The sequence below is a fragment of the Camelina sativa genome, chromosome 19, assembly GCF_000633955.1.
Source record: "Camelina sativa cultivar DH55 chromosome 19, Cs, whole genome shotgun sequence".
In the NCBI taxonomy this organism is placed as follows: domain Eukaryota; kingdom Viridiplantae; phylum Streptophyta; class Magnoliopsida; order Brassicales; family Brassicaceae; genus Camelina; species Camelina sativa.
The window spans coordinates 8,902,158-8,917,114 of NC_025703.1; the positions used below are offsets into that span (position 1 = coordinate 8,902,158).

The window sequence follows — 14,957 nt, forward strand, 5'->3', positions numbered from 1 at the left end:
TTTTTTTTTTTTTTTTTTTGGTTGGATTGATGATACTATTAGTATCAGTAAGTATATCACTGGTGTGCCTTTGTTATATTTCCTCACATGGGTGTAACCAGATCAAGTTAATGGATGGGGAAATTCGGATTTATACTTATACGTACTTGTTCTTTTATTTTATTTTCCCACTACATTTAGTCTTATATAATAGCGTGAAAAGCAAGTTTCATTCAACTTTTTAGGTCAAATACTCATTGTCAGAGATAAAAAATTTCCAGCTGACCATGGAGTGAGACCATGATATTTACATATATAACATAACAAAATTAATGAAAGGGGTTTCTAATGGTAATATAAACTTTTTAAGCTGTAATCATATTCGCCAAGTAATACAAAAAAAAGTAGTATAAATTATGTTGCAAAGAAAAAAACTTTAATCATATTTCTTTTGATGGTTCTCTGTCTATTCTATTAAATGATAGGACATAACAAGTAAAAGGAGAAAGTGAAGGGTTTGATGAAGTGTAAATCTAAGATTCTGATTTCACTCTCTTCCAAAAAGAAAGATCCCTTGCCTTGCGATCAAGGAGATTGATCTTTCTTTTTTCTCACGCATCTGTAATACTTACGATCGATCATCTCTCTTTTCTACTTCTACACTTTGTAAACTCTCAATAACCAGAAAAGAAAATATATATCTATATACACTTCATGTCCTTTAACAAAACTATATACACATATACATGAGCTCAGCTTCAGCCTTCCTTACAGCTTTGAAAATCCTCCACTGAACCTGCCACACATCACCATATGTTTTGCGTTTAAATGTACATGCATCTTCCACATTGGACCTTGTCCAAATATATCTATTAATATGAAATTTGAAAAATGGGTTTTACGTAGAACTCTAGAAGTGATCAAGTGACTTCTTTTTAGATAATTTATGACAAATGTGTTTTGTTGTAGGGGGGACTACGGATGACTGATTCTTGAACCTCTGCGATGTTGTAGGCCTCTTGAACAAGAATGAAGATTTTGTCTAAACCAGAAGCTCAAGAACGTGTGTCTCGCTAGGCTAGTCCTCATCTACTTTGGTCTTCTTTCCGTTCTCTTTACGCTGTTTGTTCTGGAGCCTGGGAAATGTCCTATATCACTCTAATTAAATGTATTGTAACAAGTTTTTTTTTGTCTTCCTATAGCCTACTTATTTGTACTTTTACATTGTTTAATTTTGTGACTGATAGATCTCTCAACTCACAATAATTACTTAACATAAAAAGCTGATAGACCACAAATTAGCTTTTGTCTTTTAAAAGATTATGAGTGATTGTATGTATAAATACAAGGACAAAAAATGGTAGAATGATTTGCAAAACGATTTCCGACAGAAATATCAGTAAGCGACCTTTACTCGGAGTTCTTTTGGATGGTTTTAAACAGAACAAGGAAAAAGGCAAAAGTGAAGGGTTGCACATACGATCATTTCATTTTCTTCTTCTACACTTTGGTAAATTCTCAATAACCAGAACAGAGCATAACTATATATATACATCTCAATGATCTCATCCCTGCATAAGAAGAATCTCGTAGATATCTGTCCTAATGTTTAGTTCCTTGTCCCGCATCACTTCTTGTAAATCTGACATCTCTTTCACCGTAAGGACTGAGCTCAACTTCCTATCCCCATCCAGCCATAGTTTTTTCGACCTGCCATGCCATTATGTTATGAATTATTTCTCGATAATCTGAGAAATCTGGAGAAAGAACTTTAGATTGGTTATATGCTCTTACCATGGGCATGCATTTATAGCGCGGAAATAAATCCTTCTAGCTGCTGATGGATTGTGTGCAATGTCGATCTCATATGCAATGTAGCAACGCCATAGAATGACCGAGGTTTTTAGTGTATCTTGTGTAAATGCCCTTTCAAACAATCCACGGATTCTGTGTGAGGCGCCTCCTTTACTCAACTCATAAGAAAGTGCAAATAGCCAAACAACGACAGATGGACTTCTGCATGATTAACAATTTAACATATTAAACTCAATAAACATAACCCTTGTTCTAAGAGGAAGACCGTAAACATGTAACTACCATCTTTAACCGTTTAAGCTAGGCATCCATATCTAGATTAGGCAGTTCTCGTGAGATAGCGGGTTTATTTTTAACAAGTTTGTGAAAAAACTTACTTGCGGGAGTAGTCATCAAACATCATTCTCAGTCTATGTGATGTCATACGGTGATTACAGATGTCCACCAAAGCTCGATAAAGCTCCGGACTGAGAGGATACAGTTGCAGTCCCTCTGATATGGGCTTCCAAATTTGTGACAAAGTTAGATCGTCCTGGTGTCTCTGAAGCATTCTCACATAATAATTGAGCAAGAGCTCAAGTTGATGACTTTGACTTTTTCTTCCTGGAAAAATCACAAAGCCCAAATTCAGATAAACAGTGCATGCATGATACACGCTTTTAAGTGGAATTTATTTCTGATACAGTCATGTAAACTAGTATGGAAATCAGTAAGATAACCCAAGAATATTGATCACGGAAATAACCTGGAAGAACAGAACTGAACATGTGTTCTAGGATCTCAACAGCACCAGGAAGGTCATTTGTTAACTCCTCAAATAGAGCTACCGAACAAACAAGCGCTGCTGATTGATCATCAGTGACACCATGAGACCATGCTGATTGTATCTTCTTGAGCTTCTCTTTGAACCCTTGGCGTGCTCTAAGGATTTGCATGCTTGAAGACTGGGAAGTATAGGGAGTATAAGCTAGACCACTTCCGAGGTAGCACAGAATGTGTAAAGCACGAGATGATGATTCTGTATCCCTATCTCTGCTGCTACTATTGGCTATTTCCGATTCAGCATACCATAAACATAGCAAAGAAGCGTTATACTGTAATTCCTGCAATCATAAGTGAAATAACCTTAGCATGGCTTCTGCAATGCCAAATAAAATCCAAAGCAAACACGGAAATTGGACTGATGTTTCTATGCACAAGTGCACAAAAAGTAACGTCAAATAAGAAACCCTATTCTAGCTATATTCTCTAGGCCATGCTTCCCTATACATTACTTAGACCAGACTGTCCTGTAACAAATAACTCTACTATGATCCGTCCATGAGATATTCTCCTATGCACCAGTTTCGGGACCAGTAAGTGAAAATTTGAATCAGCAATAAACCCAGAACCATGGTAACTAATCTTGAAGTTTTTTTGAATAAGATACATAGGTGGAAACATGAAACTTTGTATCATATGCTAACAACATAGCCGAAATATCTGAAACTAACCTTCGGGAGGCCACAGATTGAAGCCAGTGCCATGTCGAAGACTCGTCTTGCATGTTTCATATTTCCAGAAGCAGCTTCTCGCTGTGCATAAACTCCACAAAGTAGTAGATCCTGTTCACAGAGAAGGAATCAGTTCAGGTGAATTAAAGAAAAAACAGACCACACCAACAAATTGGAATGGAGCTTACCTGCCGGTCACTTTTCAGGAGACGTTTGGCCAAAGCTTGGCAAGGAGTAGTTGCTACCTCACATGTTTTCATATTTGTTACAAACAGCTCTTCTGCAACAAGCACAGCTTCCTCCAGAATGTGGTTTCGCGGAAAAACATTAAGACAAAGCAAGATGGCATTGCGGAGAAACTTCATCATCTCAGTCCGCATAGATATGTCACAGCTGCCACTTAAAAGAGATCCCAAGCTGAAACTGTTGACACTCTCTGATTTCGATAAACATTCCTGTACACTTCTCAAGTTTTCGAGCAGAGAATCTGGCAATGTTTCAAGGCTACTTATTTTCTCACTCCATGACAAACTGTTGCTGGAAGTCCATGGGGACATATGTGCACCGAAGAAATCAATGAACTGGTATACCAGAGATAAGCGGGCCTCGTTTGAACGTAAGGAAAATAGAAATCCATTAATATCTTCAAATAGTACAACACTCGAGAGTTGATCTTCATCTTCTCCCTCGCCCATTTCATCAACTCTGGAGAATTCACCTATAAAAGGATGATACAAGGTTAACCACAACATGTATGTTTAATGTTATTTAGATAAAACTGCAATTCAATCCTAGCAAACATATCTACATAGACTGAACTTTATCTACTAATGGCTCCGGAATTACAGAAAAGGCTGAGCGACTAGTCCCACTTAAACAAAAGCTCACCCAATAGACACATTTAGACCTTTAATATGCTCCAAGAGAAAAGATGAACAAAACCATACAGAGATAATGATGGTATAGGTAGTGATAGATACCAGCTTTCCGAGTAGGCATCCATTGAATGAGATCTCGAGAAACCTCTTCTTCAAACCATTTAATCCAAGTTGATGTATCTTTAACCTCATCACTGGCCGCGGCATTGACATCAATGCCCAATAATTTTAGCATAGCTTCAGTATCATCTTCAGGTTTGCTATTTTCGTCTTCCATTTCCTCATCTAGACCCTCCCGAACAACATCATCCTCTACAGTGTTAGCTGAAGCAATACTATCTTTATTTCTACCTGAGACCTGTTCTGTCCAACCTGTCCAACCACCTACCTCATTGTCATCAGAGGATTCTTCTTTCAAAATTTTATGCCTGTTTTCCTCCTCTTTCTCCAGCCACAATGACCATCCAAAAGCTCCTTCTTCTCCAACTCTAGCACCATTACTGCTCCAAAAGTGCTCAAACAGTCTTAATTTACTCTGTTCAGTAAGCAACAAAGATGGACAAAAGACGCTAAATTCCACTTCTGCTTGAAATAACGCTGTGGCCAACTCCTGGTAACCAGCCTGCCACTCAAACCTGCAGAGGCTAACTAGCATATCGACTAGAAGGAGTTCCTGCTGAATGGCAGCAGAATCCAATGGTTCAGATGTTGCATCCACCTGCACAATCCAATAAATAGAATCAGACCTTATAATGTCAAACTGCTGCTAATAAGATTATCAATAATGTCAACGATTTAGATAGTGGAGAAACACCAGAAAAAAAAACTAAGAAAGGGAAATAAAACAGATGGACTCGAAATAACTTGTGACAGTAAACAGATAAGTATTGAAGTGATTCATCAACCCTTAAACAGTTAGCACTATAAAATAAGAACCTGCCTATGTCGCTTGCTGCAAGCAGAAGAAAGAGCCTGGATCGCATAAGAATACATTTTCCTCAATTCCGATACTTTGAATCTGGAAAACTCCCCTTGAACAACACATAGAAACTCCCTCCATAACTTGTAGCTAGCGGAATTCTGCATAAGTGCCTTTTCCCACCTACTGATTAACACATCTGCGTTGTCTCTGATTCGGTATGCCTTGAGAAGCGCAATCAACAATTCTTCACAATCTGGGTTAAGTTCAAAAGCCTTCTCAAGTATACTAATCTTCTTCTCTAACATCTGTAGGCGAACTCCTTTCTGAGATTGCATGCTCGAAACCTTGTCTTGAAAATCAGCAAATGCTAGCCACGCTTTCTCATCATGGGGACGCTCCCTCGTCATTCTGTTAAACTCTCGCGTTTTATTAAGCACTTCATCCTCCCACGATGCTCCCATCATTGAGTCCTTTGGTAAAACATCTTCCTCGTCACTTTCTTGAACAGCCTCATCTTCCACCAGTGGAATGAAATCATCAAAGGAAGAATCCACAGCTTCTTTTGAAGCAGATAAACGAATACGCTTGAAATTCTTGTTACGTTCCATGGCAGCATTTTTTGCATACCAATATCGGTTATCAGACTTTCCTCTCCCCTCCAAAGAATCAATATCAATCTCTGTGTCAAGCATAGAGCTACGCCGATTCCGCAAATAATTCCTCAGAGAACCTTCCCCAGAAACTCTCTGAGAACTGTCAAGTTTATAACGAGGAACATTCATCCTGCATTGTAAACAAAAAACACAAGCAGATTCTTTTCAATATCCCCCATACTCTCAAAACACATTGCGCAGAAAACGAAATCAAACTAGCCATAACTAGATAAGCAAAGTACCTGTAAATAGAACCATAAGCCAAATTATCTGGATCAGGACGAGTGTCTAAGTAATAATCCTTGGCAGGTTTCGAATAGTATTCATCAGAGTCCCTAACTGATGATTTCTTAGAACGAGATTCATCCGACGCAGTACCAATCTTCCGCTTCTTCCTCTTTTTCTTCCCCTTCCTCTTTACATCGTCGTCATCAGACTCCCAGGACGCTTCTTCTTCAACCAAATTGTAAACCTTAGGCTGATTGGTTTCACCAATATTCTCATCGGCATCTCCTTCTTCATCTTCTTCGACCTCGGATAAGTAAGGAGCCGTCGAAGCCGCGGCGGCGTTGATGACGGAGAGATCCGTCGTGAAGCTGGCGTTGCGAAGCCATTGAGTATTAGTGGAGATAACTGATACGGAGTTCGTAGAAGTAGGGAAGACCGGGAACAATCCGCCTGTAGTTACCGGAGCTCCGTCGCCGTCCTCTGGTGTATTCGACATCTTCATCCACCGGGAAAAGAAAAATTCCGATTTTGGTAATTATTTTGCGCCTCGCCGCTATATAATTTTTGCGAAGGCTCGTTAGTTATTGGGCCTATAGTAAGACTTAATGGGCTCGAATTAGTTTCAATCCTTTCTACTGAGCCCTATATATGTATGCTGCATCATACTATCATCAATGTTTTCTGTTTTCTTTTGCTTCCGTTAAAGTTATATATAAACTTGGATAGAATCTAAATAATGTTAAATCGTTTCAATCTTTATCCAACTGGATTGCATTTTATATGTGAATGTGACAATCTAGGTATACATACAGAGCGAAATATTATGTAGTCGACTATTGATCAATTTGGTCTCAGCATTTTGCTTCACTGGTAGCTTATAAAAAATAGTCCCTTCTTCAATTTTGATTTTTGCCAAATGGTTATATAGTATTTGAGTGTGTAGCCGGTGATATTTGTATATGCAATGTGCGCGTGTGTGTGGGTGGGGGATTGCTATTGCTTTTGCAGCTAAAAAATTTCGGTATCACACGGTCCACACTACCAAGGAATTGACTTTTTAATATATGGTTTGGCTGGATAGGTTTCAATTAACCAGAGAACAAAACTACAACTACGACAAGTACAGTAGTATTATGATCAAGACTCAGAGATTAATGAAAAGTCATTCTTTCTGTTTATATGGTACCATCAATATAAATGATTCCAAGAAAAGGAAAAAACAAAAACAAAATAGTTCCCACCAAATGGTCTAAATTAGAAACCTTATTGCCAAGAACAAGACTTACCCTTTTAACAAACAATATTTCTCTTGTGCTCCACAAGGCGTTTCCAATACTTAGTGATATCCTGCAACGACATCTTTGTAGTCTTCACTTCAACTTCATCATCACCACTAACCGCTGCTGCGGCAGCTATATGCGCGATTCGGCTAGGAAGCCCTTCAATCTCTTTCAGTACTTGAATGATATGAGTGATGAGTCTATCTGCAAGGCCTCTGCTAAAGTCTTCCCTGATCACAACTCTTAGCACAGCAATGTGTTGCGCATCTGCAGGCATGGTGTAAGCCGGTACGATCCACCCGAATTTTCTCAGAGACTCTGCGATCTCAAACACCGTGTGTTTGCTACTGTCTTTTAGAGAGAATGCCACTAGTGGCACTCCGATATCTTTAGACAGAATGTGGAACTTTCCTGTCATCTCTATTCCTTCTCTCAGCCTCCTCGCGTTGTCCATGCAGTTTTCCATTATGTTCTTGTATCCCTAATTTAATTTCCAAGAAGGATCATTAGATAAAATGAGATGTCATCTAGACACTAATAAGATGAAAGTATGAAACTGTTATGTAAGATATGTAAGGGACAAGTACCTCAAAGCCTAGTCGGATAAACTGATAGTACTGAGCAATGATTTGACTCGACCCTACCAAAAAAAATAGAGTTTTGCTTTAGACTAAATGTGATGATGAATAGATTGGTCAAGCAAGTAATTACATACCTTTTGAGAAGTTAAGAGTGAAAGTGGGTTGGTCAGCTCCTAAGTAGTTGATGTGAAAGACAAGGTCTTCTGGCAAATCATCTTTTGTTTTCCAGACAATCCAACCAACTCCTGCATACACAAGTCCATACTTATGACCACTGACATTGATGCTCTTAACCCATGGAAGCCTAAAGTCCCATTCAAGATCAGGGTAGAGGAAAGGAGCAATAAATCCTCCACTGGCTGCATCAACGTGAATAGGAGTTTCCCAACCCGTCTCTGCGTTTTTATCAGCTAAGAGATCGTTCAATAGCTTCACATCCTCAAACTCTCCTGTAAGTGTGGATCCTAGAATTGCTGCAACGCAGATTGTATTCTCATCCACCATCTCTACAGCTTTAGCCGGGTCCATCACGTAATAGTCTTCCCTTAGTTTCACCTCTTTGAGCTCTACCTCAAAGTACCTTGCAAATTTCTCCCAGCAGACCTGCCCTCGGATGAAAAATCATACACACAAGTTTGAATATATTTTAAGAGAAACGTATCAATATCCAAAGAAAATGTGATGTTGTAAGGATGGGGATAAGTTTATTGAGACCTGAACATTGGCTCCAGTTACAATGTTAGGCTTATCAGTCGGTAAACCCTGAGCTCTTCTCCTCTGTTGCCACTTCCTTTTGAAAGCTAAACCGGCTAGCATGATAGCTTCCGATGAACCAACAGTGCCACACCCAATCGCAGCCTCGCCTTCTCCAACGGGAGCATGGAACAAGTTAGCTATCATATTTACACACCGGTTCTGAAGACGAGAGAATAGAAGCCAAATAAAGATGTATTACAATTGGAAAACAGTCTTGACTATATTTAGAAATAGAAAGCAGATGGGAAGAGAGAAGAACCTGAAGCTCTGTAGTGACAGGATATTCATCCATGTCAACATAGTTCTTATTCACAGAATCCATTATGAGGTTATCACACTCAGGTTCCATCCAAGTGGTGACAAAGGAAGCTAGGTTAAGCCTGGGGTTTCCATCAAGCATCAACTCATCATTGATCACTTGATAAGCAGCGTCTTTGGGCATGGAATTGTCCGGCATCTTAAACCTGTTTCAATAGAATATATATGCAAGCAAATACAACTATTAACATTGTAACATAGAAAGAAAGAAAAAAAGCAACTAAAGTGAGGAAAGAATCCAGAAAGATGCAGAGAGAGAGAGGAACCTGGGAACAACAGCACGGACATATCTGGAAGCAAAAGTGGAATGCAAATGCTCTTCGGAGTCAGAGTTGGTTGCGAGTACCATTGTGTTTGAGTTATGCTGAAACGTTGAGATCAGAAGAGGAAAATAAATGTCAGAAGCAATTGGACAAAATATAAAGAAGAACGTAAGAAAGCAAAACTCTCTGTAAACTAATAAGACGTTCATATAACTAACTCCCTTTCTTTTTGTCCCCCTTGAGACCCTCTCTTCCCCTTGAATTGTGCTTCGGTACATTATTTGTGATTATATTAAAAATAATAATAATTTCCTCAAACCATTAAACAGAGAACAACATCAGAAGAAGAAGATTCAGAACCATAAACAGATCCACATATTATTTTTCCTGATTGGTGGGTGGTCGATATCTTCTTCCCAATATTACAGATCAGGATTACACTATAATACCATCTGAAATATAGAGTTGATCTTGTGAATACCTTATGTTGTATAGTTGTGTATGGATCAGAATGCTTCTGCTGTATTTATTTATGAGGGACGATTACAGCAGCTTATATACTTGTTGAGAGAGAGAGCAATAAGGGATCTACGTACAAAGATATAACTATATCAATATAGATTCATGTTTATTTCCTATGTTGATATATATATATATTTATTGAGATATTTGAGAATCTAGTAAGATGCTAATCATATGGAGTAGACAAGAAACATTTTTCTTTCTCATAGTCATTTAAGAATTCAATACCAAACAATATAGTCTCGTTCTCTCGGGAAGTCAAAACTCTCACAGTATTATGCACCACCAAAAAAAAATTGCATAAACGGAGAGCGCCCTCAGAGTCAGAAATCTTAAACGGTACATACACGAGAGCCAATAGTGCTCATAAAGCCTCTCTCACCAAAATCCCAATTCATATATCCGGGGAATAAAGGAAGAAACTTCAGGGAGGGGGATCATGATGAGCTCTGATACTGCTCCTTCACGGCTCTTGCTGCGGCACAGTACCATCCTGCTGCAGCCATTGCACCTGGATCTGGAACCGTTGCAATAATCTCTGCAGATACATAGCTTGATCTCCCAGCCTGTGTTACACAGTCTCATCCGTCATCTCAATATGAAAACCATTTAACATAACAAAAGCAGACCGAAATGGTAAGCTAAACTCACCTGTGCTTGCATCTGTATGGTTGATTCCGCTCCTGCAGTTGCTGCTTCAGCAGACAGGATGAAAGCCGATATTGGATCCTCTCCTGCGCTCAGCTTCTGTTCTTATAAAAACAAAACAAAAACATGTTACTACTTGCAAGTTGCAATATCCAAATCTTCAGTATCAAAAGAAATTAAGCCGCTTTTTGTCACCTCCTCAAGAACTTGTGAAGCCGGGATGAGAGCATCTAGCATTGTTCGGTAGCCTGCAGTTGCTCCACCATATTTGCTGACTGAAGTAATTGATGACTTGAGTGCTTCACACCCTGATTCAAAATAATGCTAACTATCAAAACAAGCATGTGCCTTACAAAATATTAACTAACCACATATAAGCAAGCATGATCTCACAGTGTTTGGCTGTGACTTCTGAATGAGCGTTAGCTTTTAGCTCCGCGTATGCAGCCTTGCAGAGGAGATGGTAACTGTTTCACAAAAAAACCATAATGTCACTTTACTTTACTACAACAATGACAATGTGAAATAATTTCAAGAGTTACATTATTCCGCTTGTGCCCCCCATGGCTCTTTTGATTGATGAACCAATCTCATTCACTGTTTCTGCAGCATCATTCAGTGGATAACTAGAAACAAAAAGAGACATGGTTCAAATTTTGGTCAACAATCCCTGTGAAGAACTCAACATATAGAGTGGCTATGCGGGAGTAAAAGTAACAAATAGACTCACTACTTTTTCATGTCCTCCAGAATAGCTGTTGCTCCCCTGTACATCTACACAATTGATGCAGGCAAATGTAAGATAATATTAAATGAACAAATTATAAAGTATGCATGGCAACATCTAGAAACAAAACTTACTGTCGACCCACAATCACCATCGCCTACTTTTGCATCCCATTCATTCAGACTATCCTTTAGACTGATGATCACAGTTGCTGCTGCTTGAATGGCTGCCTCAAGGATTCGACCTTCTTTACTCAGCTCTTGAGGTCGGTTATGAGACTGGTATTGACAAATTTTCATGAAATTTACCAAAAAACATTTGTCACCAACCCTTGAAACCTCTAAATAAGATACGAACTTATAAATTGTAATGCATACCTCGGCTATTGATCGAGAAGGAGGAACAGGAACATGAGTCTTCGCTGGTGGCCGGTTGCCTGCAATGTAGCACAAAATCTTTGTATCTAAGACTATACTCCAAGGCAATAAATCATGGAAATAGGATACAGCTTAAATCTCACGGACCATCAGTGCCTACAGGCCAATTTGGAGCCTTGGTTGGAGCATCTAATCGGTCTAAAATCGACTGGTCAGCCTTCATGATTGAAATCGAGAATCCTGGGGAAGGAAGCATCGTCAGAGAAACAACAGGAGTATGTACCACTTGACAAAATGAAAAAATCTACAGAACCTCACCTGCCATATCAAGAGAAGTCATAAAAAAGCCTGTATACACCCTATCAACGGCAAGTCCAAATTCCAACTGCAGTTTAGGGACTGCTTTTCCAGCAGCAATCATAAGTTCCATTAAAGGGGTGCCTCCCAAACTGCAAAATTGAGAAGGAGTAACTAAGTTCTCCGCTACCAACCATAAACACAGATATCACCATCTAGTTCTACAAATTTGATATCACAGCAGCAGCATTTGGTCCGGCTAATATAATGGAGTATTAGACAGATACCAATCTATATAGAAAATACATCGCTATAGGCTTACCCATTAACCATGAGAACCACTCTATTACCACGAGTAATTGGAACATAATTGGTCTCCTGCAGAAATGAAAGTAATCAGATCTCTTTGACTATGGAAACAAGAAATAACATAACGATGGCACAAATTAAGCACATACAGGATTAAGTATCTGCTGAAGAACATGGGAAACCACCACATCCACAGGTTGAACGTCAACCACAGCAGCACCAGGTTCTCCATGCTGAGAGACAGATTGAATTGAGATGTCAACGTATGAACCAAAACACTGAAGAAAGTGAATTTGTGTGCAAACTCGAAAATACAAGAAAGTAACATACAATTCCAAGCCCGAGTTCCATCTTTTCTTCGCCAAGACGATCTGATGTAACCTGTCCAGGAAGCGTACAGACGGATAATGCAACACCCATGGTACCAACCATCTCTGACGCACATTTTGCCTCAGCCGCAACTTTTTCTAGAGAAAGACCAGCCTCTGCTGCTGCACCCGCAACCTGTCCTTAGCAGAAGCAAATAAAATAAACTGATGCTTAAAGCTTTATATTCAGAACTTAGTTTTGATTCTAAGCTCGAGAAAACAAAACAAACAAATCAATATATAGCAGCCCAAGGTCCATACATCACAATTTGAACAAAAACAATATCGACGAGCAGTAAAGGCATACTAAACAAACTGGTTTAGAGTGTGATAAAGAAAAAGGACGGAAAGGGAAAGAGAAACCTTATGGACAAGAACTGTTCCTGCTAACCCTCTGCGTCCAGCGATACCACGTGGAGGGGGTAATGCACAATCCTCTCCAACAATTACCGTCTACAAAACAGATCATGTCATTCTGTCTGGCAAAAGCTCTCAAGTATGAAAAGGTAATAACGAGCATGTATTACCTCAACTTTGTAACCTTCAGATTTTGCTTGCTCAGCAGCCAAACCAAAGTTCAAGCGATCACCAGTATAATTCTGCCAAGAGAGTTGATGGGGAAACTTGATTAATCACAAACACAAAGAAAAGACTCTATAGTTCCTCGCAACAACAGGACTGTATGAATGTGGCTCTCTTTCCCACTCTAACTACCTTGACAATCAGTAGACATCCCTCAGTACCAGTTACAGCTCGAATTCCCTGGAATTGGGCAAAAAATTATCATTCAATCGAAATAAACAGAAGAAAAAAATGATAGAAAACCGCATCTGGAATACTCACAGCAAGGATGGAATCAACTGGTGGGGAGGCAAAGACATCTCCGCAGATAGCCGCTGTGAGCATACCTTCTCCAACGTAACCAGCATGTGCAGGCTCATGCCCACTGCCTCCACCTGCATAAAAAAGTAGCATTGCTTAAGAGACTTTCAAAATCCTAAAAACCAAACCACATAATATCTCTAGTCACAAAACTCCCACCTGATATAACGGCAACCTTGTCGTACTTTTCAGCCGAGACATCAGCTCGTATAACCACCTTAACCTCAGGGAAACCATCCAAATACTGAAGTCCATGATAAGTTTCAACGAGACCCTCAATGAACTCAGTTACAACATCTGCAAAAAGGTTCTTTATTATATTCTCTTAAAGCAAAAGTCCCAAAACCGCTAGTTCTATACCCTAAACCATGGAAATCAAGACAGCGTGCTGACCATGCAACGAACTCAGCGGTGACGGAGTAGCATTTCAAAGATCGCGAAACAAAATCAGGGGGGTAAATGTGGTAAAATCGACCAAGGCGAATTTTATGAGCAAGAAACAGGCAATACAATTAAGAAATCGCAAATAGTAACACAACAATCGGGAAAGATAAACATAGGTCAACAGTTCATAATTCTCATTCGACCTAAATCTACGGCGGAGAAAGAAACAACGACACCGAACAGAGCAGAGGATGCGACGAAAAGATAAACGGCAAGGAAACACAAAAAGAAGAACGAAGAAAGAAGAGCACGAACCGTTGGGGTTGTTGATGAATTTCTTGGCCGCGAAAACCATAATTGCGAAGGTATGAAGCGATCAGAAACAGAGAATCGGAGAAGCTCGCATGTAAGAGGGGAGTATTGTAGAAGAAGGTTTAAGGCAATCCGGAGAAATGAGAGAGAAAGAGTGAACAACAACAACAACAACAGCAACGCGTGAGAGAGAAAGTAAAGAAGAAAGCAAAGAAGAAGAGAGACGCAAATGGGGGAGTTTGTTCCGTACGAGAAAACCCAAAGTTAAAATTATACTAAATGAATAGAAATTAATATGGGTCAGGCCCAATTAAAAAGTGGATAAGATATAGATTATGACGAAATTTTGTAATATTATTTGTTAGAATAGATTTAAATTACCTAATTAGACTCTAAATGGTTCACTGTGTGCTGAACACGTGACACGGATACGTTGTCGTGAGCCACGCGCGCGCCTTGGTCCCAGTACTCGCGCTTAGCCGTCTCGCTTCGTGTTTGTGTTGTATTGGAATCGGATGATATAAATTATAAAATGTGTAATTTTTTTCTATTTACCAAGAAAAAAAATATGGATTTGCTTAGAATTTGTATTAGATTAATCCTATTAAGTTTTATGTTATTTCTAAAACCTTTCTTTTTGTTACAAAGTTTGAAGTCAACTTTATGATTCGTTGAATGTCTTGATTTGCTTTAGTTTCGATGTGATTTTTCATTTGCCTCTATTTCCATGGTTTTTTTTTCTATATTTTATAATGAAATTACTTTTTCTTTATGAATTTATAATCAGGTCTTATCCAAAACTATTTTTTTTTTTTTTTAACATTTGATAAGCTTTTATTGCCTGAAGGAGTGGTCCTTATTTAGGACATTTACAAGAAAACCAGGAATGTAAAAATAGATGTTAAAAGAGATATTGTTCGGTAAAGGTTCTTTAGCCAAACGATCTGCAACTTTGTTGTTGTGTC

The 14,957-nt window shown here is 39.0% G+C and overlaps 3 protein-coding genes across 5 annotated transcripts; all 3 read right to left on the reverse strand.

Moving 5' to 3' along the window:
* LOC104765617 (protein NRDE2 homolog) lies at positions 1,349 to 6,492 on the reverse strand. Of its 2 annotated transcripts, none has more exons than XM_010489368.2 (9): positions 5,983 to 6,492; positions 5,102 to 5,870; positions 4,268 to 4,883; positions 3,476 to 4,005; positions 3,288 to 3,398; positions 2,540 to 2,897; positions 2,172 to 2,397; positions 1,774 to 1,992; positions 1,349 to 1,689 (listed from the first exon to the last, which is right to left on the reverse strand). In XM_010489368.2, exons 1-9 carry the CDS (start codon positions 6,468 to 6,470, stop codon positions 1,545 to 1,547), a joined length of 3,462 nt encoding a protein of 1,153 aa, XP_010487670.1. In that variant the 5' UTR covers positions 6,471 to 6,492; the 3' UTR covers positions 1,349 to 1,544. The 2 variants fall into 2 exon arrangements, with proteins under 2 accessions (XP_010487670.1, XP_010487669.1); XM_010489367.2 differs by having other exon boundaries at positions 1,774 to 1,995.
* Positions 7,118 to 9,299, reverse strand: LOC104765618 (glutamate decarboxylase 5-like). The gene is made up of 6 exons (XM_019241143.1): positions 9,170 to 9,299; positions 8,845 to 9,049; positions 8,544 to 8,744; positions 7,964 to 8,432; positions 7,836 to 7,888; positions 7,118 to 7,729 (listed from the first exon to the last, which is right to left on the reverse strand). Exons 1-6 carry the CDS (start codon positions 9,250 to 9,252, stop codon positions 7,259 to 7,261), a joined length of 1,482 nt encoding a protein of 493 aa, XP_019096688.1. The 5' UTR covers positions 9,253 to 9,299; the 3' UTR covers positions 7,118 to 7,258.
* Positions 9,864 to 14,213, reverse strand: LOC104765619 (putative 3,4-dihydroxy-2-butanone kinase). 2 transcript variants are annotated; one of them, XM_019240587.1, is made up of 19 exons: positions 13,996 to 14,213; positions 13,456 to 13,593; positions 13,258 to 13,370; positions 13,129 to 13,176; positions 12,942 to 13,013; positions 12,778 to 12,867; positions 12,377 to 12,550; positions 12,196 to 12,279; positions 12,060 to 12,115; positions 11,759 to 11,889; positions 11,588 to 11,680; positions 11,441 to 11,499; positions 11,198 to 11,341; positions 11,070 to 11,110; positions 10,879 to 10,962; positions 10,730 to 10,803; positions 10,532 to 10,644; positions 10,340 to 10,435; positions 9,864 to 10,254 (listed from the first exon to the last, which is right to left on the reverse strand). In XM_019240587.1, exons 1-19 carry the CDS (start codon positions 14,033 to 14,035, stop codon positions 10,126 to 10,128), a joined length of 1,779 nt encoding a protein of 592 aa, XP_019096132.1. In that variant the 5' UTR covers positions 14,036 to 14,213; the 3' UTR covers positions 9,864 to 10,125. The 2 variants fall into 2 exon arrangements, with proteins under 2 accessions (XP_019096132.1, XP_010487672.1); XM_010489370.2 differs by having other exon boundaries at positions 11,067 to 11,110; positions 13,996 to 14,212.